The sequence below is a fragment of the Thunnus thynnus genome, chromosome 14, assembly GCF_963924715.1.
Source record: "Thunnus thynnus chromosome 14, fThuThy2.1, whole genome shotgun sequence".
In the NCBI taxonomy this organism is placed as follows: Eukaryota; Metazoa; Chordata; class Actinopteri; order Scombriformes; family Scombridae; genus Thunnus; species Thunnus thynnus.
In genome coordinates this window covers 10977889-11004420 of record NC_089530.1, presented here as the reverse complement: position 1 = coordinate 11004420, position 26532 = coordinate 10977889, and the positions used below count along the sequence as shown (strand labels likewise).

The 26532-nt window shown below is 42.5% G+C and overlaps 2 protein-coding genes across 3 annotated transcripts in view; one reads left to right on the top strand and one right to left on the bottom strand.

Moving 5' to 3' along the window:
• Positions 1 to 16193, top strand: part of micu1 (mitochondrial calcium uptake 1) — a 32727-nt gene extending 16534 nt beyond the window's left edge. Inside the window, exons 1-8 of one of the 2 annotated variants that reach the window (XM_067609792.1) lie at positions 75 to 7012; positions 7781 to 7895; positions 9375 to 9457; positions 9723 to 9923; positions 11329 to 11466; positions 13058 to 13166; positions 14997 to 15086; positions 15302 to 16193. In XM_067609792.1, coding sequence (XP_067465893.1) covers positions 6992 to 7012; positions 7781 to 7895; positions 9375 to 9457; positions 9723 to 9923; positions 11329 to 11466; positions 13058 to 13166; positions 14997 to 15086; positions 15302 to 15462 — 918 coding nt within the window. In that variant the 5' untranslated portion in view covers positions 75 to 6991 and the 3' untranslated portion in view covers positions 15463 to 16193. Of the gene's footprint in view, positions 1 to 74; positions 7013 to 7780; positions 7896 to 9374; positions 9458 to 9722; positions 9924 to 11328; positions 11467 to 13057; positions 13167 to 14996; positions 15087 to 15301 lie in introns of those variants that run through there. The other variant, XM_067609791.1, reaches the window with a different exon arrangement.
• A 2739-nt stretch (positions 16194 to 18932) lies between these two features.
• nolc1 (nucleolar and coiled-body phosphoprotein 1) lies at positions 18933 to 25861 on the bottom strand. The gene is made up of 14 exons (XM_067609790.1): positions 25707 to 25861; positions 25344 to 25399; positions 24257 to 24420; positions 24062 to 24165; positions 23847 to 23961; positions 23607 to 23731; positions 23377 to 23488; positions 22592 to 22729; positions 22441 to 22518; positions 22098 to 22349; positions 20603 to 21874; positions 20375 to 20502; positions 20150 to 20233; positions 18933 to 20060 (listed from the first exon to the last, which is right to left on the bottom strand). Exons 1-14 carry the CDS (start codon positions 25815 to 25817, stop codon positions 19902 to 19904), a joined length of 2898 nt encoding a protein of 965 aa, XP_067465891.1. The 5' UTR covers positions 25818 to 25861; the 3' UTR covers positions 18933 to 19901.
• Positions 25862 to 26532: the final 671 nt, after the last annotated feature.

Below are 26532 nucleotides of genomic sequence, written 5' to 3'. Positions count from 1 at the left end.
GGCATAGCTACTCACTGTTGTTAGTCCAGGGGAACAGCTAAGTAAGTAGTTTCTCTGTATTCACCACATCTCAGCTTCAGCAAGTCTGAAAACCACAGTCACGGCCTCAGTTACATTTACGATCACTATGTTTAGGACAGCAGCCAAACTGTGCATTAAGTGTATATTTCTTTTAACAAGAAATCAGTGGACTGGTAATAAAACGTTGAATTTACACCTTGCCTTTCTCTCACAGGGTACATGTGCAGTAGGTGTTGCACTCAGCAGGAAGGGGGAAGTTAAACAGTATGAGGATGGAAGTAGAATAGAGCACCACCACTGTATTTTCTCATATAATAAGCAGATTATATCATGGCCACTAGATGATTGGCTGGCAGGTGTTCAGCAAAATTGTATAGCGGGTCATGTCAAAGGTACACTTTAAACTGCAGATAATCTAAATAATGCAGCTTCTCCCTGTGGTAAGTGGCCATGGTATAAGCACAAAAATACACTCTGAGATGTCCTAATATGGAAAATGACACATTTGGTGGAGAATGTACCACTCTGCCTCTTCACCTCTGCCTTATCTGTTATTTCCATATATCCAGACACTAAGTCAATTACATAAATGTGTATAATTTGTTCATTTCAGCAGTTAGCGGCACCCTTGTTTCTAACAACATGAATGTTAAGTTCACCAAAGTGCTTTTGAGAAACCTTTGGTGATTTTAATGTTCTGATATACGCATTTATGTGGGTAAATGTAGATAAATGAGCTTTGACCTATAAGCTTTATCTACTAAATGATTTGGCCTTTAAGCAGGTCTGAATGCCTGTCAGTCAGGGTGATGTGAAGATAAGCCAAGAGCAGCAAAGGGCAGGTTACAACCTGTTCATCTTTTTAATGATGGGGAGTGTCAGAAACTGAAGTAGGCACACACCCTATTGTATCAAATATGCATACTCTGTATTGTTATTGGACATTGTATTGGAGACCTGCCTGATGCCCTTTGTATAGCCTGTTGGAGACAGCTGCCTACCATGCCTTCCCTGCTGAATTATTAAAAGTGAAGACTTTATACTTTGCCTCTACAGGGATCATTAAACTACTGCAGCACTGCTACATAATTTACTGACTAGTCAGTGCCCCAAAGTAAAGTTCACATACATCTATACTATAATTTAAAAAAAAAAAAAAAAAGTCAAATCTTGCAAAGCTGAGATGCAAAGAGCAGCTAAAATGAGTCATTTATAAGGGACTTGTATTGGTCAAATGATAGCAGTGCTGTTCCCCTGCACTCCCTCTCTGTCTTGCTTTATAAATACTCCTTTTCCCTCTCATCCTTTCATCTTGTCTAAGAAATATCAGCTCTAGCTTTCCACATGCTTTGGCACTCTAGTCTTTTTCCCAGCATGCCGTGCTCTATTGCCTGTATCTCTCAGAGAAAGTAGCTGGTGGTGGCGCCCCCTTTCTGCGCATGGTGGCAACACAGGGTGGTTTTGGACCCAGGAAATGGCTCTGTTAGCTAAAGTTGAGGCTGTATTGATGTGCTTGAAAGCCTTCACAAATCCATTTTCTGGATTGTCCAGATGTCAGTGCTGCATGATTTCTGTAGAGCATGGTTTAGATTCATTGAAGGCAGCACTCAGTCTGTACATCTGAAATGTATCCAAACTGTTCCTACATGCTGTGGCCCTCTCTGTATGAAAAGCCACAGCGTCTGCCGCCTGATCTGCTGCGACTGAGAGCGGACACCTGTCACTCAGAAGGAGTGCGGAGGGGGGCTGCTCCAATGGAAACAAGCCTCTTGTCACACCAACTGTTGTCATGTTCACTCTTTCTAATTTCACAGGAAGCTCCCGAGGGCCGCTGTTTGGACTGTCACTGCTCTATTTCTCTATCTTTTCACAGTCTTCAATTCCTCAATTCTCACTTGGCTGTCTTTGCCCTCTTTCTCTCTCTATGATTGTGTCTATGAAAGCTCACACATACACACACAAACACACTCACACACTAGCTCCTTCTCTCTCTCTCTACCTCTCTGTTCTCTCCTAATCTAGTAGAGGTTGGGTTGATCTGTGCACCCGGTCAGCTAATTTGGTTCCCCCTCCTCTCGTGTGAACAGCTGCCATTCCTCAGCGACCAAAATTTATTTATTGAGTGTTCCGCATCAGGGTCCATTATTCTGAATGTACTCCCAGAATAATTATGAGTTATTAATGGTACACCTGCTCTTTGGTTACCCAAGGGACTGGATGTGGAAAGCTAATACATTAGTGTTCTCTCCACCCACCCACACACACCCGCCCACTCACCTAGAGGCCGTGGCGTTTTGGTCCTAAGGTATCCCCATATACAAGGAGAAAACATTCACTCTTGACCACTGTCAGCAATAGATTCTGGTTACGTGTGTATATTTGAGGTGACGTTCAAGGCAGTGTGTCAAATATATAATCATGTAGTGTGTAAGTGGCTTTCTTCCGAGCGCGGATGGAGACAGTGACCTAGTTGTATGTGTTGCAGCACAGGCCAAGTGAGGCTTTTCAGCCACCGTTCAGAAATGTCAGCCTCAGACCCGAGTTGACTTTCCCCTGAAGCTGGTCATTGAATCACCTTTCCTGTGAAACTCACATCTTTTCATTGTGCCTGCCAAAGTGACACTAACCCCAGAGCAAGCAAAGCGGCACAAAGGACATACATGTAAAGATAATGATCTATTTTTAATGCATCTGTCTCGCCTCTCCCTTTTCCACTCACTCCGCACTCTCCGTCTGTCACACCGTGCACGTCCCCCCGCCCCCCCTTTTTTTTTTTTTAATCAGTATATCCCTACTGATGCATTGAGTTCCACTGAGACTCACCTGTACAAAAGATGAGAGGCCACTCGGGGACAGGCATCACTCAAGCACACACACACAGTCATGAATGCATAGACAAAGAGAGTGCTTTTCATCCTCAGTGTCAGGTTGCAGAGTAGATCTATAAACTCATCTCTTTGTTGTGGCGCTCAGAGGAGACCGCACAGACAACAGACACATACTATAATATCAGAAAAATCATTGTGTTGTTAGTCGGATAATTCCTATTTCAAAGTTTGGACAGAATGTACGTGGCTCACTGTATATACTTACCTCTCATCATCCCCTCCCCTTTCCCGTTATCGGGGTGTCTGCAGCTGCAGTGTTGGACAGGGTCACAGATCTAATCAATAACGAAGCACTGCAGCCAGTACAGTGGCATTAGGGAGGGCCAAGTCTAAGCTTCCATCAGCTCCTAAGCCAAGTTCCAGGCCACACAAAGTGCTGGCGGAGCAGTGTACAGTAAATAATGAGAATGAAGCAAGCAAGAAATTATACAGTGGATTGGAGGCACATGACATATTTTTAGTATCTGAATATTCATGTGAGAAGATTGCAGAATAATGTGTTGAATAATGTATCATCTCAATCACATTCACTTGAAAAACTGCCTGTTTTCTTTTGTTATGACACGATGATGCTGGGTGTCAAAGAAATGTATGCCTCCATAACGGCACAGTTGTCACATTAGCTGAACCCATCAGAGTAAAAATGCCGTGTGGTTCATTTGATCATGTTAAGTTGTTTATGTTGTACAGTTGTTTGGAAGAACAAATGGAGGCAATATATTAAAGCTTTCATCATTGTTGAGAGTTATCTGTAGACAGTGATGGTTCACAGAGGCTGAGGATGTAAAAATGTATTGCAACAAGCAAATAATTCCTCAACACTCTGGATTTAACAATGAAGTGTGAACATCTGACATAACTTTGATGTAGTCTAAGAACGTCTCCGTGCCGACGACAGCCATGGCCGAAGGCATTATATTTTCAGGTCGTCCATCTGTCCATCATTCTCATGAATGTGATATCTCAGGAACGCTTTGAGGGAATTTCTTCAAATTTTGCACAAATGTCCACTTTGACTCAAGGATGATTAGAATTTGGGGGTCAAAGGTCAAGATTATTGTGACCTCACAAAACACGTTTTTGGCCATAACTCAAGAATTCATGTGATAATTATGACAAAGTTTCACACAAATGTCTGATAGGATAAAAAGATGAAGTGATGACATTTTGTATCCAAAAGGTCAACAGTCAACTTCACTGTGACATCATAATGTTGCGCAAAAACACTTCTCTGTCCATTATTCAACAAACGATATAACTCAGGAACAGAAGAGTAGGTTGTGACCATATTTCACATTTGTTCAGATACTGAATTGGTGACATTAATCTTGGGTGCCCATCTTGAAACTGTGGTGATTGTTTAGATCTTCAGTGCTGCCGGGTTGAAGATGTGAGTGAAGCATTCACGTTTTAGAATTTGTAGCTTCTTTGCAGCAACATCCATGTCTCAAGCTTTGTCTATTGTCACGGCTACAACTCTTTGTTCTATCAGCTTTATTGGCAAAGCATGTGAACACATATAAGGAAAATATACTTAATACCTTTTATTAAATTCCTTCAAAGTCTTCACTACAAATATTACATGATTCTGGACATGGATGTAAACTGCAACTTGACTGGTTGGTGGAGGCATACAACCGCAAGGTGGTATTTCTAGTTTAATTTTTCGTTTAGTTTTTAAGTTTCACTTGGCAGTAGCGTGTTTCGAAAAGTGTTTCTTAGCCATTCATGTGAAATGAGCAGAAAGAGATTTAGCCCTTTTGCATGCATGCCACTGGCTGTGCTTGACTTGCATGAGTCCCATTTGTTGGACTCTTTAAGCTTGGGCTAGTTGAAATTTGGCTAGGGCTGCAATCGGGCTGCTGGGTAGCCTGGTGCACTGGAGAGATTAGATCTTAACCCTGCCCGTGTGTGTGTATATGACAGCAGTACATTTGACTGCCCTGCCGCCAGCGCCATCTAGCCAGCAGCTCTGTCAGCACTGTGTTTCTGCCTCAACTCACAGGCTAGTTTGGCTGTTCAGCCCTTCATCTGAGCACAGCCTGTGGACTTGGCCATAGCTTGGCTGACACAGAGAGACATGTAGAAAGACATGAACAGGCTCAAGGCGGAGATTTAAAAAGAAATCTTGCTCACATACACACAGAGAGCCACAGAGCTGACACTGATCAACAGACACACACTGACAGACAAGGCATTAGCTGTTAATTAACTTGAGTGCTGCAGCAATTACGTTTACAGTCATTTAAAGATCAGTGCTTTGGGAAAAATTTACGACAAGTGTTTAATACCGACTCTGATGTAGTTGGGATTCTTGTAGTGATTGCAGCAGCGTGTTTTATAGGCATAATGTCCTCTGAATTGATGAATCAAAACTGATGAAGGACAAGACTGATGAGACACAGAATCCAAGTCTGTCCGGGGAATAAAGTAACCTAATATGTATCTTGTTATGATAAAACTTCTTTATCGTAGAAGTATCTAAGCTTGTTTTGTAGTGTTGAGTAGCATCTTGCTGTATCACCTCATGTTGCATAGTGTCAGTGAGAGGTAGAGGCTTACATCAGTGGCAGGAAGATGAAGGATGATCAGGAAGATAGTACAGCAGAGCCACAAGCTCTGTGGAAAAAGCTTAAAAGCCAAAAAAGAAACCCACAGCACAGCTTGACAGGCACAGGTTCACACTGCCATATGTCTTCATGTCGGCTTGAGAGAAAGCAGAATGTTGCATCATTTGTCAGAGAGATGTACGTACGATAGCACAATATGTATGTGGGAAAGAGCAAGAGATTGAAAGCTGTAGGGTCGACTAAAAGGTTTTTTTTCTGTTTATTGGTTAGTAAGCCAATGCAGACCCTGAAATCCTTTTCTTTTATCAGCTGTATCTTCAGCCATTAGATTTGTTTTCCTTCAATGTCATTTTGGCTATTCTGCTGAGCTGTTTTTGTCCTTGACTTAAAGGGTGAGTTATCATACCTTATGTCCTCTGTGCCTCTGTTCTGATCATTATAATGAGGGCCCGGTGTGTTTATTTCTCTCATGTGAATGGTTATGTGGGTGTCTGTGTGGGCAGTATTTTATGCGTATGCCCATTTGAATACACACCTAAGTGGTTGTGTGTGTCGTTTCTGTTTTTAGTGGACTGACATCAGGGCTATAGCTCACCTCAGACCCAGAGGGCTTTCTCCGTGTGGCATCATTCTAATCTCAGGGCCAGATACCAACCTCTTTCCCATTCACATTTTCCATTTTTCCCTCTCTCTTCTTTCCCTGTCCTTTTCTAGGACTCACACACACACACACATATATAAGGAAACACCGAAAAATCTCCCAATCTCAAGGCACCAAGAATATCTCTTCCTCTCAACTAGTAGCACTGCTCCAAAAATAACTTTTTCTCTCTCTCCCACTCCCTTCTCCCTGTATACTGTAAATGTAGATACCATCAATAATAAATGTTACAGTAGAAACCACTATTTGCTATATTTGCATCAGTGACGTTTAAGAGTCAAGATGGACACGAATTGGGGATAGTGATACATTTTCCAAGCTTATACCAATTGTCTTTAGTAGCCATTATATGTATCTCATGAGGAGGGAGTCGGTATATGGGGAATGAATTTATGTTATTAAGGGGGATGCCACCAAATTTTAGTTTTCAGATATGTTTTCCAGTTAAATAAATGTTTCTCCCATCTCTTTCAGGCAATGATATGAGAAAAGGTGGAAAAAGGAAACAGACAATAGGCACAAATAACTGCTCTAACAGCCTTGTCCGTAAAGCTGTTACTGACAAGGCTGGAGAAAGCAGTCTTTGTTTGACACGTTCTGGTTTTGGCAGGCAGTCTCGTTCATGTGTATAAATTTTAATTGCAAAACTGCAGAGAGCACCAGACATAATTGAATTCTTAATTTGTGTGGTATCCCCTAATTATCTTGTTTTGGACAAGATGTTTTGTTTGTGTGTGCTGTGTGCGACACTATGAATGCACATGCGTCTTTGTCATTCAAGGCCCTGCTAAAGACAGCAGAGGCCACGCTGCTCTCTAACAGTTGTCTCTCCTCCTTCCTCCTCCTCTGAAATGGACCTCTTACAGACGGAGGTAACTCCACAAGGGCTTAGCGTGGCCCAGCCACTCTCTCCCCACACCTTCCTAGGCATGCTCTGTCCGTCTGTCCACTCTGTTTGGTGGAGCGTCCTACTAGTGGGACACTGTATATATCAAAGACTCTGTCACTGACTGTGTAGTGTGCATGTGATTAAGTCACACTTTCATGCAATGCTGTAAATATACACATGCTAACAGAATTAAACGTCAGCTAACTGTGCGTTTGTATGTGTGTCTGTGTGAAAGAGAGCGAAAGTCACTTTGTTTTTAATGATTAATACATTTGGATTGTGTTACAGATATGGTTTATCAATAGTGTGTGTGTTTGTGCTACAGTCTCTCGTGATGTTTCCCCCCTCTCTTTATGTCAATTACACTCTGTGAGTACAACCTCTGGTGGATAATGTGTTTGTACACGAACTGACCACAGACTAATTGTTCGACACTACCACCCTCACCTGCCTCCATGTGTATGCAGCACTTGCATGACTGTTATTCTATTAAGCCGTCTCTACGTAGTCATCCTTATGCATTGTAATTTTTTTTGTCTCTGTGTGTGTAAGTACAGTGTGTGTGTACGTCTCTGTGTCTGAGCATGTCTCTGACTGAGCTTTGCTCTTAAACACACACTCTTGCTTGCACACACACAAAGCCGCCACACCTGGGGCAGCCGTAAAAGCCATATGGCTTGTGCTGAATCATGTGAAATGTTTTTAATTTCACTTCTTTTTTTTTTTTTTTTGCCCTGGCTTGGATGAGCAGAAGATAGCCCAGGAGAGGGAGAAGTTTGCAGATGAGGACAGCATATTTTACACACTGGGAGAATGTGGCCTTATCTCCTTCTCTGACTACATCTTCCTCACCACTGTGCTGTCCAGTAAGTACATCGTTGAACTGTACGGACTGCCCAGAGATCAAATGTTTCATATAACCCACCCCCGCCGCCTTACCTTGCACACTGATCATGAATCAAATCCCAAAACAATCTCCTATGTGTCATCTCTGATCTCTGCTTTCTTACTGCTTCAGTTACAACAGAAAGTGAAGAGGAAATCATTTTTCCAATAGAATGTTATCAGCCAGGTTAGAAAGCTGCCTGTCTGTCTATTTAATAAATAAGGCATTACTAGAAACAGGGAGTAGATTTCACATTTATGTTTCCTTTCGGAATGTGTCAGTCTCGACAGTAATGAAAAGCCCTGAGTGCTTCCCCTCCAATCGCTAGTAAACTTTTATCCGAAGCTTAGCTCGACCATTTATTATAATCCGTTCATATGGAGAAAGTCTCTGGGGAAGTTTTCAAGGACAAGTCATTTTTAAGCAGACAGGGCAGGATGCCTTATGGTTGGTTTCAATCCATTTAACATGGCCACCAAAATAGTACAAAGGAGGACATATTTTGCCTGACAGACACACACATTGATTCCAACCTCCAAGTTGTTCATGTTTACCGCTTTGAATCTGAATCCTTTGTCAGATAAGACTAGATGAATCTTTAATATTTCCCTTGAAGGAACTGAGTTGTTGAAGGAGTAAATGGTTATGTAGTAAAAAGAAGAAAGTTGAATTTAACAAATAGAGATTATACAAAGAAGTCTATAAATATCTGGACAGCAACACTTTTTTTATTATTATTATTTTGGCTCTGTACTTCAGCAACTACTAGTTGTAAGCATTTGAAAAATACCAACAAATTATTTCATATCTTCCTTAGGAAAATATATGAATTTGATTAATTAAATACATGAATTTACAGTGAGTATATCTGATATGTATTATACTTAAATTAATAATGCTACTGAATGTCATAAATATATCTACAGAAGATAAGCAGTAATGTATTATGAGGAATAATGTGTCAATATGTTGCATAATGACATTTGCATAAAGTGCACTGATTGATTAAACAGTGCAGCAAATGCAAATACAAATTCAAATACCATTTTTGCAAATGTTGTATTCCTTGTTCATATAGGCAGCGCAGAGTCTGTTCTAGTAGCTTCCCTGTCGGCAGAGAGTGACACTGATTGTATAGTAATCATTGTGCAGTCTGATGGCTTTTTGCTCCAAAAAAGAGCATCTAAAGCATCAATGGCGGGGTGAGATGAAGGCTGAAGAGGCCGCGCCATTGATGTGTAATGACTGAGCCGGTATCGAACTCTTTAGCTGTTGTCTGGGTCGATTCAGTGTGACGTGTTGTTTTCATATTGTGATGTATTGATTTCAGAATGTGTTCCTTTGTGTGTGTGTGTGTGTGTGTGTGTGTGTGTGTGTGTGTGTGTGTGTGTGTGTGTGTGTGTGTGTGTGTGTGTGTGTGTGTGTGTGTTTGTTTGTGTTTATGTCCTGTGGTGTCCAGCTCCCCAGAGGAACTTTGAGATTGCTTTTAAGATGTTTGATCTGAATGGTGATGGAGAGGTGGACCTGGAGGAGTTTGAACAGGTTAGTTTGTGATCAGTAGCAGCAGCACACCTTGCATACTGTAGTTACACACTAACACACACACACACACAAAATCAATATATTAAAAGAGACACCAGGTTAAAATAGCCAGCCCACACATTTGGACTGTGCTTTAATATCTACAGCAGCTGTGGATTGTATTTCAGTAACCGTTAACACACGCTGACATGCAATTGATAAGTTCCTACACTGATGTGCCCCATCTGGTCAATGTTTGACCCATGCTTCCACTCTACCTCTGTAGGTCCAGAGTATCATTCGCTCCCAGACCAGTATGGGCATGCGGCACCGCGACCGCTCCACCACAGGAAACACCCTAAAGACAGCCGGCTGCAGCTCTGCTCTCACCACCTACTTCTTTGGGGAAGACCTGAAAGGAAAACTCACCATCGGCAGCTTCCTGGAGTTTCAGAGGAAACTGCAGCATGACGTGCTCAAACTAGAGGTAATGGAAAGGGAAAGTGAATGAGTGGAAGATTATACTGAGAATATTTCATCTACTGATTAACGGCACTATTGTGTTCAGTTTTAATGAATTCATTCGGCTTTGCTGTCTTCGTAAATCCTCTGCAGCTATCCAGAGACTACAAATAAAAATTAACAGCTTCCCAACTAAGAGGAAGTAAATATTGCTATCCGTGTTACATTTACTCCCTCAGTAGACAAATGAACTAAAATATGTTCAAGTCAAGATTAGGAGAAATAAGGAGGCAGTGACAGGTGAGCGTTATTCAAAGAACAACAATGGTTGAGGTTGACAAATACGCCGTATATGCACTCTCTCCAGGCTGTCTGTCTGTCTTCCTGCTTCTACAGCAACAGCAACTGCTTAGTGTTGTTAAGCATATGGTTATCATATTAATTAGAGTGGGTAGTGCCTAACTAATACTTTGAACCGTAATTGGCGCCGTCATCTAAAGCTCCAAGAGTGGGATGCGAGTCTGAGCATCTGCCAGAGAGAAAGAGCTATCTGTCAGGTCTTAATGATAGCACGATGCTCTCAGATTGAAATCATAATGCCACAGATAAGATTAACTCTGTTTTTAAGATGGTTGTTCTTATTCCTGATGTCTCTCTTTCACGTGCTTGCCCTTACCTCATCTTACCTCACCTTTCTTTAATTGCTGAGACTGCAGCTCATCCTGGGGCCATATTTGACCAGCTGTAGCCATTTTCCCTCCCTCACTTATCTCTCTCACTTCTCTTATACTCACACTCTATTTTGTAACACTTCAGTCAATCAGTCGATCGACAGAAAATTAATTACCAACTATTTTGATGATCAACAAATCGTTTTGAGTATTTTTTAATAAAAAATGGGGAGAAAGGAAGCTGTCTTTCACAAACCTGTATGTCCATGCATAACAAAAGAAATATCAGGATAACCAGAGTTACTGGCCTTAACTGGCCCTCACAAAAGGTTGATGCTTCATGAAGGGTCAAGTCACCCTGAAATGTTCACTCCGGGCTTATTTTCTGCTTAGTCATGAACTGCCTCTCTTAATTTGTGTGACAATAATATTACAACAGTAACACTTTGAGAGGTCAGCATGTTCAGAGAGAAAAGAGGAAAGCGGCCGTGTGGCTGTCAAACAGCTTCAGATATAAATCAACCGGATTGACCTGAAACAGTCAAGGCCCGCTGCTGTTAAGCCATTCTCCAGTGGAACATTGTAAAAAAAAAAAATGCACATGCAGATTTAATGTCACCAAGCCAGCTCCAAGCATGATTCAACTCGAAGCCTGACACCAGTATTTACTGTTTCTCATCTTCCCATGCCTTCCTTCTCTTATTAATTTGTTTGTCCCTCTGCACAGCACTCAATCTTCTCTCTTCCTCCCCCCTCCAGTTTGAGAGGAACGATCCCGTGGACGGCAGAATCACCGAGAGACAGTTCGGGGGTATGCTGCTGGCCTATAGTGGCGTCCAGTCTCGTAAACTCAAGCTGATGCAGAAGGGCTTGAAGAAGATGTTTAAGGATGCACAGGTAGATAAATCTGTGTGCGTTTTTATTCCCGTGTGCATGGAACTCTTGAGATAAGTAATTGGTGCTTTGTGGTTATATATGAGTGTGAGTGTTCCAACTAATAAGCCAACACAAGTTGTGTGACAGACAGTGTGTGCCCGAAGGAAAAGGACATTGGACTGGGACATTGTGAGTGTGTGTGTGAGAGACAGGATTGAGAGGTAATGCATCACAGGGAGAGGACAGCACATTCTGAGCCTGACATTATCCACCTCACCAGCACTCACTGTCTCCAACTCTTCTACCTTCCACTATCTCTGTTTGTGATGACCAAATAAAGAGCACCCAGTGCCCAGCAGAAGGGCATAAGTTAGTCCTCCATCTCTCTCTGTGAGCTCCTTCGTGAGCCCCTTCTCTGACAGTGTCTTTTCACCTCCTCTGTTTACTCCAGGCTTTGTCCTCCCCCTCATTTGCTCTTCTATCAATCAACAACTGCTTATTCAGTTTAGTTGACTTCAGACTGAATATCACCATGGCTCGGCAAGGTTTCTAACAAAAAGAAAAAGAGTTTCGACTTTCTTTTACCCAGCCATTCATACACCAAAAAACACCCCGTTGCTTTAAGCAAGTGAAATGGCTCCACTGGGACAGACCAAACAGGGGGAAAATCTAAAAATATTCCAGATTTAGAGGGCTTGAAGTCAAATTCAGTCCATGTCTATCCCTTTCCCATTTCCAGCGATTTGAATGAACTTTGGTTTCATGCTGGTTCTGCTTCACTGTAATGAGCCCCATCAGTCATTTGACTGAAGTCACACCCAAGCATAACGTATCCTCTAGAGGTGTTGCAGCAAAATATGGCCAATTTTCCCCCCTTTTTTTTTTTTTTAAAGATGGCACACATCATATGGTCGCTTGTTGGTATACATTAAAGCACCGCAGATGTCAGACTGAGCTATGATGAGGCAAGTTTGATGGTTAAATGCAGCGATTAGCAGACAAAAGAAAACGGAAAGCAGGGATGCTGCTGTACCTCCCAGGCATGAGGAAAAAAAATGAGCCGGGGTGCTGCCAGAGCTGTGTCTCTCCAAGGAATTAGACTGCAGTAAGCATCTTTCTCTCTCCTTCTCTTCCTCTGTTTTTTTTCTCCATCCTGCTTTCTTTCTCTCTCTCTCTCTCTCTCTCTCTCTCTCTCTCTCTCTCAGCATTGGCATAACCTGGACGGTAAATGAGAAAAAGTGATATTTACTGTCTAAGACCAGCTGTTTAGTTTTCTATGCAAATGAGCTCATCAGCAGTGTGGCAGCTGTGTGACTGTGCATCTGTTAATATGTGTATAGGTATGTGCGTGTGTGTCTTAGACCGTCTGTTCTCCTGTCCCTCCGCTTCACACTGTTCATCCATGTATGTCCAATGCTTCTGCCCAATTCCTCATTTGTGTCACACCGCTGCGCTGCTCCCCAAACATCACTGTGCAGTCGCACCTTTTGTCATGACAATATTTGGTTGGTTTTTCACAGGACTGCAGTGCCGTATTGGCTCAGGTAAAAGCTGTAGGAAAGATTTGTTCCTGACCTTTTTTTAAAAAAAAATATTTTCTTTTCTCGTGTAGGGCATCACATTCGAGGAGGTGGAGAATTTCTTTACTTTCCTGAAGAATGTAAATGATGTGGACACAGCCCTGAGTTTCTACCACATGGCTGGAGCGTCCATAGATAAAGGTACACCTCTAATTTGCCCTTTTCCTCTGACATTCTCTCTCTCTCTCTAATTCCTCCACCTTTAGATTTCTCTGCTGCCCCTTCCTCTGTCTCTGCTAACACTCCAGCCAGCCAGATCGGCTTCTCACATCTCTTTTTTTTTTTTTTTTTTTTTTTTGCATGGCTTTGCTCCCAATCCTAGCTCAACTATTTGCCATCTGTATGTCCATCCATCCATTCATCTACTACTTCTTCCTCCAGGCCTCACAGCAGAACACATGCTTCAATCCTCCGACCACGAACATACACGCATGACAGATCGCTACTACTTAACAGTACAGGCTGCTGATTCCTAGTGACACATGCCAGCATCATCACTAAGAGATGGAAGGGGGGGGGCTTTGACTCGGCTGACCTATCATTGCATGGTTGTTCTTTGCCTCCTAAGCACCAACGATTCCCACCAACACTGCATTAAGACTGCAGTCTTGGTGGTCGTCTTATTACAGTCTTATCTACAATGGATAATTACAACCAATTAAAGATTGGTATTAAATTAAAGACCAATTACTGTGTCAGATTAATCAAAAGTCTCCCCCCCCCCCCCCCCCCTTTTCCTCCTCAACACATTCATCATTACTAAATTCATTCAACTGTCACTGACTTTCATCTTTCACAATGAAAGTCAATTTAATGTGAGAGCAGCGCAGGCAACGAGGAAACCTGTAGCTTTTATAATACGCCAATTGTTCGATGAATCAACGTTTCCTTCATTCATCGCAGTGATTCAGCCCTTCAATAAGCCTCCATATGTTTTCTGTCAGCACATCCATTAGCTGCTGCTTTAAGAGACTGCAGGATCCAGCCAGAGGTGATGGTTTCCAGAGTCTGATTTCAGCAGCACGCCTACACAGTAACAAGCCGTGTGTGTATGTTTGTAAGCATGTCGTGGAGGAGCATTGAAAAAAGGCTTCTACATGAGCTGCCAGGCATGCGTCCGCAAATTACATCTGTCCTCCCGTTGTCCGTGCACCGAAACTGTCTGCCTACTGCTCCAGCCAGAAGGAGCTCTTGTGTTTTTCTCTTCTCTTTTTTTTTTTTTTTACATCATTGTTTCTCTTTCTCCTTTCTTTGAATCTTTTTCATCTCACTCTCAAATCTGATGATTTCACACCCTTTTAGTACAGTTTCTCATATGTGGGTGTGTTATCTAGAAGTGCACATTGGCTTAAAGGTAGAAAAAAAGGCCACTAATGAGATTTTTTTGAGGAGCGATTTGGCTCTTTTTTTTCTTTTTTTTCTTTCTTTTCCCTAAAGTCTCGCCATTTGCAGGGAGGTTTTGTCAGACATTCTTTTTATCCCAACCCTCTACTGATTTTCATATTCCTCTGTTTCTCTTTACCTTCCCTCCTCCATTTGCATGCCTTTTAAGTCTGATAATCAATAATTCTGGTTGAGACTAAGGAGATTTTCATCATTTTATTGTTTTTTGCATGATGACACTGAGGTTTTTTTTCTTCCTGGACCCTGACACCTCCATCTTTTTCTCATTCCTCTCAGTCTCATTCTCAGCTCGATGTTCTGACGCTGTCTGCCCCTCCTCCTCCTCCTCCTCCTCCTCCTCTTCTCAGCCCCTTCTTTCTCTTTCTCGTGTCTATCAGATAGTCTCCCCTGTGAGTGGCAGCCCTGCCTGCTATCGATCCAAAGCAGTTTACCTCGCACACAGTCTCCTCCACTCGGGCCATTTATGAGCTGGCTCGCGTGAGAGTCTGTGTCCACTAGCACCTCTATTACTCTCTCCAACTAACGCTGAATCTCTCTATCTGTGGTTCCCTCCCTCCGTCTCACCAGTTACCATGAAGCAGGTGGCCCGCACCGTGGCCAAGGTGGAGCTGTCAGATCATGTGTGCGACGTGGTGTTCGCTCTGTTCGACTGCGATGGTAAGTAGATGGCTGGTTAATCATAGCTGTCCTCTGCGAAGATTTATGCAAAGCAAATAACGCCTCTGCTGACAGGTAGAAATCATCAATAAATGGAAGTCATCTCCTCCTCTTACTTACTCTTCCTCTATTATTTCATCATCTCCCTCCCCTGTCCATCGCCCCTCTCCTCCCTCCTCTATCTCCTCTCCCCCCCCTCTGTCTGTCTTCTTCAGGGAACGGAGAGCTGAGTAATAAGGAGTTCATAGCCATTATGAAGCAGCGGCTGATGCGTGGGCTGGAGAAACCCAAGGACATGGGCTTCACTCGTCTGGTGCGCGCCATGTGGAAATGTGCCCAGGATACCGCCTGGGACTTTGCCACACCAAAGACATAATAGAGACAGGAGGCAGCATGCGAGCGTGAGACAAAGACAGCGTGTGAATACAACACCGGTAGCATCAGTGGCATTCTCCTTCCACAGGTCTCAAGAATTTAAATAGACAATTAATGCAACAAACTCAATAAGACTACAGCTCCGAGGGGCATCATCAATCATTAACGCATGTCAGTGTAGTTCAAGCTATCAATATAGTTACTGAAGCATGCTGACGCAGCACCGTGTGTCCCGAAAGGCTTTCCCAGCATGTCTTTCTAAGGCATCATGGGTATTTGTATATTTATGTCTGCCATATTCTGTAGAGGAATGCCGCATCAGCAGGTATCTGTGTGACCCTTTTTCAAACGCCAAAATAGCACTTTTATATCTGTAGTTAACATGTTTTACTGCAAAAGGCAAGACAAGAAGTGAAATCAATCTCGTTTGACCTTTAGTTGTATAATGCCGCAGGACGTCTGTCCTATACTGATGACAGACACATTTCTTTGGTGGGGACACAGACCCTCAAGTCTGTAATCTTGTTAGCTCCTCTTTGTTCAGCCTGTTAGCTCCAGCTGCATCCTTACTCCTAGCATTTTGGCTCATAAAGGATCAGTGATGCTTGTCTCGCCCTATAATATATTGTTCAAAGTGTGTATTATTCTGATTATTATTGCTCCCTGAAACACTTTATATAAGACGGATGTTTAAAAAAATGCTCTATTAAAGATGTTTTTAATAATGTAAAACTGATTGCACTTACATGACTGTGTTCTGCATGGTGTGTAAGTTGGATTGTTGTCTTGCCATGTTCTCATTTTCACTCTTTTGGGATTAACAAGACTAATCTATGGGGCACCAAAGAAGTCATTTGTCGTGTAATGAAATGGGGTGTAAGATTTTTAAGCAGAATGAATGGCTGATTGTATGCAGCGGCTTTGAGAGCGTGCCAGAGGAAGAAAAAGGATGGTAATGTGTGTGTGTGTGCAGAAGAGCAGTCAGCAGTTTTGTCTAATTAAAATGGACAGGATAGACAGTCCTAGGCCTCTGCTGCCCATTAAAAGATTGTCCTGCAGCTCCTCTGTACACACACTGTGCTGCATTGGCCTGAGACGAACTGACTGGCTCGCTCACTTGCACACGGACTCGCTGCGACTGACAGGCGGAAGTGGTACTCAGGAGTGATTGTTAGGCAGGAGATAAGGTTGAAGAAGCTCAAGTCTGGCATTGCAATCACATGGAATGTAAGATGCTTTTAAGATTCTTCACAGTTGCTTCAGCTCTGACAGGCCAAACCACAAAGACATTCAATTTACAAAGATACAAAACTGATGAAAGAAGTAAACATTTGAGAAGCTGGAATCGGCGAATGATCGAGTTTCTCCCAGTTGACAATTCGATTAACCAACACATTTTTTCAGCACTAGCAACATCAAAGCAAAACGTTGACTTCTTATGCTTTCAAAACCTGCCTAAAAAAAAGGCTCTTGTGGCTCATAGTGGCTAAATAGAGTTCAGCATGCCTCCAAATGCATCGAGTCTCCTGACAACAATTCCATCTGCACTGAAAAATTGCCCAGTAACAGCTCTAGCTGAACTGCACACCCCCTTCTCAACAGCTCAGCCATATAAACCCCAAGCAAGAACGCTCTGTAAGATTTCTCTGCTCGGTGAGCGCTGAAGCAACACTCAATGGTTAACTGTTGTCAGACTTGGGAGCAAGGCTATATTTGGAGTGACTGCAGAACTCCCTCCTAAGTCAACAGTTCTTTGTGCGTATGCACAGAAATGTACACATTCCCAGTACGGACAGTGCATGAACTGTTCTTAATGTGTGCGCTAGAATGAAGCTTTTTCTTCATGCTGAATGCAGTGAGTGTTTGCTTCATTAGGTCATCTGTTCTGTACCATCTGTCATGTCATTAAAAAACTTTGTTATTATTGCATTAATGTAAGTAAAGGCCATATAGAAAGGCCAACTAATTGGCAAGTAGTAATGTTGTCTCTGCAGATCCAGGCTACTGCAGTCACCAGACCTATTTAAAGGGACTTAGAGGAATCAAAGGGGGAAAAAATCATTTATTTTCTGATACAATCCACCAACTTTGCACCACTGTTGCCAGTTTTATTGCCAACATTGAAAGACCACTATCTGTGCTTTGCAAGAGCAGGGAATTTCAAATTTACCTCTGCTGTGCTGTAAAATGCTGCGGGGCATCAAGGATTTAAGGCAGATTTCAGTGGGAGCCACAGCTGAGTGTCATTGGTGTTAAAATGAAACAAAATGTGTTTACAGATGAGGTGTAGCTTTAGTTGAGCCATATGGCATCCCATGTGTGATATTTAAATGATGTGAGGATTTATAATATCCAAAATCTCTGGTTACAGTAAATGTTTTATTGAAGAGGTGAGAGCTGCACTTGTCCTAAACCAAAGGAGTTGTTCACTATGAGGAGCTAAGACCAAACAAATATACTGTTGTAGTTTATAAAGTAGCCAGCACCTATATGTGACTACCAAACTCAAAAGAAGTGGAGGTGAAGAAACATCTTGTGTTTTCTCTGAGTCTTCAATTTGTAACTACATTAATGTAAACTATGTAATTTTCTAATTTCTAATTATATGTAAATAATTAGAAATTAGAACAAGAGAAATATGCCACTCTTGCACCTTCAACCACACTGAAACTTGAATGTCAGAACTTAATAATTGTGTCATCTATTGTTATCAATTGAAAAATATGCTCATTTACAAGAAGACTCAAATATAGTTGAAGTGGTCGGTGTGTTGATTAGCAGCAGGGGGGTCTAACTGAAAAGCATGACCATTTAAATACATGTAAGGGCTAATGGACTGCAGGTAAGTTATAAACAACATCTGCAAATCCTAACAGGCCTCAGCTGCCTGACTTCACCCTTGTTTAGAGTGAAACAGAACCTTCGTCACATGTAACCTAGTCCAGTACAGGACACGTATAACAGGAATCGGCAGTAATGACTGGACATAACAACCAGCCTCATAACTGACCATGGTATGAAGTGATAATGTGAAAGTTCACATCATTATTGAAGGTCAGTGATGCCTGACTGCCACCTAGTGGCTTTGAGGAGAGTTTCAGGTTTACTTTCTGAGAATTTGGATCATTTTCTAATCTGCATACCTCCAGAGGAAGACCTGGCATGAATGGACTGATTGCATAATACTCCAAGTCTTTGAAGTGCATGTATCATGGATTTGACTGTAAACTGGACTATTGCTTCATATCAGACCTGGTGACAGTAGGCGTTTTTTGATTAAAAAAAAAAACCAAAAACTATCTGTGGATTGGCTAGACAAAGTGGCACATGTACGTGACTATTTAAATCATCCCTTACCATTCTTTGTAAAAGTATAGTGTCAGCACTGAACACAGGTCTAAGAGAAGCTGCTCTAAACAACAAGTGAGAAGTATCAGTATCAATTTGGAGGAAGAAAAACATATTTCATGGTTCCAAATCATACCAACATTTAATGTCAGGTCTTTAATTACAGTTACAGTACAAGACTTGATCATAAAAAAAATGAAAGCAGTACACAAAAAGTCAATTCAACTGAAACAACATGGCTCCTGATTATGTTGGTGAATAAGATTCCATAACAATAAACAACAGAATAGAGAGGTTGACAGGAGCATCCTAACATTCAAAGCAAAATGGCTTGTAAATAGCATGGACAAAACATCTGAGGTCCTAAATGTTGAAATGGAATAAAATGTAATAAATACACAGCATAAAATGTAGTCTTACTTGCTAAACGTCCTCATGTAATGTTAAGAGAAAAAAACCCAAGTACAGACCCTCTCTAGTCTCCATGTTTAAAGATGGCCAAATAAAAATGAACATACAACCAAAGAAACACCAAGAATCCATGTGATCCGTTAAAAATCTATTTCAGCCTTTTTCTTAACACATAATAAAGAACCTGTTGGGATGGATGGCTGTCTTTCAAACATAGATAAATGAGAATGAAAAGTTTGTTAGAAAGAAATTACATTTGTCACTTGAGAATAAGGTACAGGGTTAAAGTCAAAATACAAACAAAAAAAAGGGGGGCTCAACATACAAATTGGCTTTTTTACCATTAACTGGTGGCCTTCAGCCACCTAGTGGCTATAAGTGTAATAATGTCACATGGATGTCAAAGTCACAGCTGCGAACATCTTTCTCTTGCTGCCAGAGCTCCACTAAACTGTTGCTTTCAGATCACAGATCAAATGAATGGTGTCCATTACAAACTAAGGGCAAATAACTGCATCTAAGTGCCAGCTCAGCTCTACAGGTCACATTCTTCTGTCAGTGTACTGCTGCTACAGGGAGGTGATGGTAGAAGGACTGTTAACCGGGGGGAGGAAGCAGACAACTGGTAGTCCTGATCACACAGGTAGAATACAGTTCAGGTGAGAGAGAGTGAGAAGGTGCTCAGTCACTGTCAAACTTGATAGAGTTGACCGAGGTAGAGATGGCTCCACCACGGTAGCTTCCCCTCTTCTTCTTTGTCTTTTCGTGGCGAAATGACTTTCCTTTAGTGAACCTGAGCACATCGTTGGCTTTCTGGCCCCAGTCACCTTGGGCTCCATACTGGAATAGCAAAGACAAATGAACATGTTTGACAGCTTCGCCTCAGCAATTTAAATGTGCAGTACCGCTGAAACAGTTACTGAACTCACCTTTGCGTCAAAAGAGTTGTCTGCAAGACGTGGATCCACATCTACTTCCTCTTCTCTTATTCTTCGGAAAGGTATGTTGGAAGACTGAAAGACAGTTATTTTCATTACATTATATCTTTTTCCTACAAAAACACTTACATCCAGCAGCCATAAGAGTTGTATTATGCTATGACTGATGTGGTTTTAGAAACATTCATGGTAACTCAGGCTTAAGGCAACTCTTACCTTCTTATTGGCTTTAGGAAACGTCTGTGGTGTGGTTGTTGTTTTCTTGTTATTTGGTGTCTTGACATCTGCCTCTTCCTCTTCACTATCTGATGACTCTTCATCCCTTTTTCGCTTTCCATTGGTGCCTGAATGAATCAAGAGGGGGAAAAAAGAGTTAATTATGTCACACTTAAAGGCCAACTTAAGTGGGGTAAAAAGAAATGTGGCCACATCACGTTCAGTTACCATTTGTCATGGGGGTGTTGGGTGCTGTGGCCGCTTTACGTGGTGCTTCCTCCTCATCTGATGAACTGTCTGATGAGCTGCTGCTGCTGCTCTCCTTGGGTTTAGCTGCTGGGGTTGTCTTGGTGGATGCAGCTGGTGTGGCAGGTTTCACAGTACTTTTACTGGCCTCCTCCTCTTCTTCAGAGCTGCTGTCACTGGATGAGGACTCAGCTGGTTTTGCTGGAGCCTTGGCTGCCTTGGGTGTTGCTGCCTTGCCGTTGGTGACAGTTACAGACTTGGCAGGGGTGGTGGTTTTGGTCTCCGCCTCAGAATCTGAGCTATCTGAGGAGTCAGAGCTGCTTTCCTCAGCCTTCTTTTTCGGAGCTGGAGCTGCCTTTGCGGCTGCGGGCTTGGGTGCCGGTGCTGCCTTCTTGGCTTCCTCCTCATCACTGGAGCTGTCGTCACTGGTGTCTGCAGGAGCCTTGGTGGCACTAGCAGCAGGTTTCTTGGCGGCTGGAGCTTGTTTTTTCACTGCAGGTTTGGCCGCCTCATTCTCAGAGTCTGAACTGTCAGAGTCAGAGCTGCTTTCTGCTGCAGCGGCAGGCTTTGCGGCAGGTGTGGCGGGCTTTGAAGCCGGCGTCGCTGGTTTTGCTGCAGCTGCTGGCTTGGCTTTCACTGGTTCTTCCTCATCAGAGGAGGAATCAGAGTCAGAGCTGCTTTCTGCTGCGGCGGCAGGCTTTGCTGCAGGTGTAGCAGGCTTTGAGGCTGGGGTGGCAGGTTTAGCCTTTACTGGTGCTTCATCTTCAGAGGAGGAGTCAGAGTCAGAGCTGCTCTCTGCTGCAGCCTTTGCTGCAGGAGTAGCAGGCTTTGAAGCTGGGGTGGCAGGTTTAGCTGCTGCTGGCTTGGCCTTAGCTGGTTCCTCATCTTCAGAGGAGGAATCAGAGTCAGAGCTGCTTTCTGCTGCAGCAGCAGGCTTTGCAGCAGGGGTAGCAGGCTTTGAGGCCGGGGTAGTTGGTTTAGCTGCTGCAGGTTTAGCCTTGACTGGTGCTTCATCTTCGGAGGAGGAGTCAGAGTCAGAGCTGCTCTCTGCTGCAGCAGCAGGCTTTGAAGCCGGTGTAGCTGCAGCTGGCTTGGCCTTGACTGGTGCCTCTTCCTCATCAGAGGAGGAGTCAGAGTCAGAGCTGCTCTCTGCTGCCTTGGCAGGAGGTTTAGAAGCAGCAGCAGGCTTTGGTGCAGTTGCAGCTTTAGCAGCCGGTTTTGCTGGAGCCTCATCTTCAGAGCTGCTATCTGAATCTGTGATGAAAGACAAATAATATTTTTGAACATTTTGCAGAAAGGTAAACATGAATGTATGTAACAAATCAGGAAATTATTTTCAAGTCCTAACTGCCTGTTCTCATGATGAATTTTATATGGTGAATACTAACCTTGATTCTGGTCTGACAGGACATTTAAGCTTTTAGAGCAAATACTCAAAAATGATGAACTCGCATGTTCAAAATCAGGTGTGTCTTACCTGAGCTTGAGGACTCATCCTTTTTAGCTGGGGTCGTCTTAGCGGGTGTGACTTTAGCTGGAGTAGCCTTAGCTGGAGTCACCTTCACTGCAGGTTTCTTCACCTCCTCTTCCTCGTCTGAGCTTGATGAGTCTTCAGAGTCTTCCTTTTTAGCAGGTGCAGCCTTAGCTGGTGCAGGTTTGACTGGGGTGGCTTTAGCTGGGGTGACTTTGGCTGCAGGCTTCTTTGCCTCCTCCTCATCTGAGCTTGAATCTGGAAAGACATGGGTATGTTGAAAAACATTTGTCACACGCATAGGATCACGCTGAAGAGAAAAATCACTGACTGGAATCCTGATCGTTACCTGAGCTGTCAGAACTGGACTCCTGCTTCTTTGCAGCGGGTTTGGCAGGAGTGGTCTTCTTTACCGGTGCAGGTTTAGCTGTGAGGAGTATAATGTTGTTAGAAACATCAGCACTGACAGTTCAAAATGAGAAAGGTGGGGCACTTCTTACCAGCAGCTTTCTTCTCTTCTTCCTCATCACTGCTGTCATCACTGCTGTCTGAGGAGTCGCTGTCTTTGGCCTTGCTGGCTGCTGGTGCAGCTGGAGATTTCTGGACTGAAGCAGGAGGTGGGACTGCGCTGTACGCTCCTACAAAGACAGAGGTAGGTGATCAGCAGTGTAATAAATAGCCCAGGACCTCAGTGCTAACTTTACATACTAGACAATGTTTTAAGATCATTCCTGGTTGGACCAGGTGATCGGCTCTTCAGGTAGGTCACACTATATGGTGCAAACACAGGGCCATGGACAGGAAGTATAGAAACAGTTATGGGGAGGAATAAACAGTGTTGGGGAGGAGGGAACATCGTGTGTCATGGTAATCATGGCTTCAAGAAGCAAATAAGCTTTAATCTTATATTTGGACTACACAGCAAAACTAAGGAAATGGACTTAGATTAGTTTTTGAACAGGAAAAAGATGAACAGCACAGACACTATACTTTGCAAAAGAAATGTAAGAGTAATTAAAAAAAGGTAAATGGACTTGCTCATGGACACTTAAATATGTAACTACTTTCCATCTATCACTGTGTGACTGTATAGCCATTACAACAAATATAAGCTGTGCATTGATTGGTGACTGTCACTCAAATCATTGTGAGCACAATCAAACCTTCCCTGATGGTCACTGTTGCTTCCAGCACCTCACACCATTTGTACCGGGACGTTACTGTGCTGTTTTTGGGTAGTTTGGGGAAGCTATTGGACATGCAATGTTAAAAAATATTAACACACCTGCTTTGGGTTTTTTGCTAGGTGGAGCCTCATCTTCAGATGAAGAGTCTTCGCTGCTTGATTCAGCAGCAGCAGCAGCAGCAGCCTTCACTGGGGTGGGTTTGACTGGAGCCTATCAGGACATGTGAAATATTATTTACCGATTTAACTTGTGCTACATTATTCTAACCTCTGGAATAAAGACAAAAACATGTAGCAATATTTAGGGGTGGCCTGAGTCTTTGGCATACCTTTGCTGGTTCTTCATCTTCAGAATCAGAGGAACTATCTTCACTGCTGCTCTCTTGCTTTTTCTGAGCTGCACCTTTAGCAGCAACAGCAGCTTTTGGTGCAGCGGCAGCAGCTGCCTTGGGTTCTGTTATCCATAGTTAAATAAGGTAAATTAGATCAAACATTATCAGCTTAACTTTAGTTAGCCATTAATAACAGTTACTTCACACCATACTAAAGACATGTGGCTATAAACTCACTTGATGCGGGAGCTTTGGCAGCCTTCTCATCCTCAGAGTCAGATTCTTCACTGCTTGAGCTGCTGTCTTTCTTCCTTGTGCCTGCAGCAGCAGCAGCAGCGGGCTTCACAGGGGCCTACAAGCAGAAAAATACATTATAATAATAACATAGACCCACCATTGTCTTGCAGCAATGACTAGATCTGAGAATTGTTCATTTAGATGTTTCTGCCTACCTTAGCAGGAGCCTTTGCAGGCGCCTTCTCGTCCTCAGAGTCACTTGAGTCTTCACTGCTGCTGGATGCAGCTTTAGCAGCAGCTGCTTTAGGCACCGCCTTGGCTGTTAAAATAAACATTGTAGACAAGGTTTCAGAATATAACATTACATACAACATTACTGACAAAATTTAATTTAAATATATTGATATTACCTGCAGGGGCTGCCTTTGTTGGTTTTGCGACAGCTTCTTCATCCTCGCTGCTCGACTCTTCGCTGCTGGAGCTCTCTGCACTGGTTTTTGCCTTCTTGGCTGATGGACCGTTGGTAGCTTCAGCTTTGTCAGCAGGTGCTTTCCTTTTCTTGGCTTCAGGAGACCTAGAATGACACATAGAGAGGTATTAAAAAGGAAAATTTACGCTAAAAAAAGAACAAATCTGTCATTCCTCAAAAACACACAGCTTAACTACATTTCTGAATATAGCCATTTTCTCCTGAAGCTTAACAGAAGATAGATCGCATTACTGATGTTATCGAGAGACTTGTAGCGACAACTCACAGTGAATAAACTCCAGGTTATTGTGACAGCACCGGTGGGAGTTTTAGAAATATATTTTTAAAAAAGGGAAAATGAACATATATCAATATGATTAAAAGTTGCCCATGTTAGCAAAATATCTAATCATCAACTGTTGTCCATGACTCTAGGCCAAAACATTTTAGTGGATTATGGAGATATGTTCTGAGTCACAACTGTGAGCCTGATAAGCTCCCAGGGTCAATCACAAATTCATACATCTGTCCACCAGCTAATCTTTGTGTCATGTGATCATGCCAACAGCTCCAGTACTGCTGTTTGGAGATATTAGCCTTAGAGTCCAAAATGCAGAGTCAAGCCTGCTTTAGGATAGACTTGAGCAAAACAAACAAAGTTCAACATTACAGATTTCTGAATATGGCCGTTTTCTCCTGAAACTAAACAGAAGGTAGATCACATTGCTGATGTTATCAAGAGACTATCCTGTAGCTCCTGCACAGAGAGTGACAGCACCAATGGTGATTTTGTGGATCGATCTTTAAAAAAGGGAAAATTAACATGTATCAACATCACTATAAATGCGCCACTGTTGGCCAAATGACTAATTTTCAACTGCTGCCCAGATGTTAAACATTTGAGAGGGACAAGCCAGAGGCTGGACTGTATTTTACAAGTTTATTGGTATTAGAGTAATACAAGTTCATAGTTCATAATTCAAGTTCATAATTAAAGGACAGAACGAAAAAGACAAGTAGCAACTCACTTCACCCAGAAGTTGAAGATGTTTACAAGGCTTTCTTCATCTTGATCTTGAGGATTCTGTAGAAAAAGAGATAACGTCAATTTTAGCCAATCCAGCTATTCTAAAATATGCAGAATTTAACAACTAGCTGTAATAACACATAACAGTCACTATCTAACGGTGGAAAAAGATAAGTTCAGGATAAACAACTAGCAGTTTATATAGGGGTGTCCCTCCACGTGCTAACACCACGAGCGGCTGCACGGTCTCCACGCACAGCTTTAAGGCTCCCATACAGCCTATTTAAAGAAGTTCACGTGAGAGCACCTGGAGACAGACAGCGCGTCAAACCGGCTGTCAGCCACAAACCTGCGAGCCTCTTACCACTTTAGTCTGTTTGAGAAACGCCTGCGCCGCCTTGCTGAACTTGTTCTCCAGCAGGAACGAGTAAACACATTTATAAAGATCGCTCGGCACCGACTTCTGCGCCGCCATCTTTGACACCACGCTTGGACAGGAAGGAACGGAAGTGAACGGAACCGTCTCTTTGTGGGCGTGTGCGCAGGCGCATAATGACGACGAAAGAAGAAGAAAAAAAGCGAGATGGTTCACTCTGTTTAAGAAAAAAAGATAACAACGTTTGAACGAATCTGTCCAGAATTAAAGAATTCATTTCACCCAAAGTTAATAACCAGAAAAACACATAAACACTGACTGTTCGTTGGCAAATACCATCAGTCATAAACTGCATTCAACCTCCACTGTTTAACTAATTATTTATTGCACATGTAACATTTCATTTTCCACAATATTTCATTTCAAGTTTTATATCCCATTTCAAGACTATTAATATTCCATTCTTTAAATAGATTTTAAATTTAAATTTTTTCATTTAATTTTAGTACTACTTTGTTTATTTTATTATTTCATTATAATTATTACCTTACTCTTGTTGTATTTTTATTCCTTTATGTTGCGTTTGTGGGAGAAAACACCAAGACAAGACTTAGCTAATAAACAGATTGATTCTGATAAAAGTGATAGCTCTTTATTTACAATGTTTCATCTCGGTGGTACCCAGGAATCGAGGTAGAGTGAGACATCTGTTGCTACTTCATCTTTCTCTTCGGATCCCACGTGTTCATATTAAATATCGATATTAAAAATAGCATTATAAAAGTTTAATCGGGAGTTGTTATTATTTATGCAC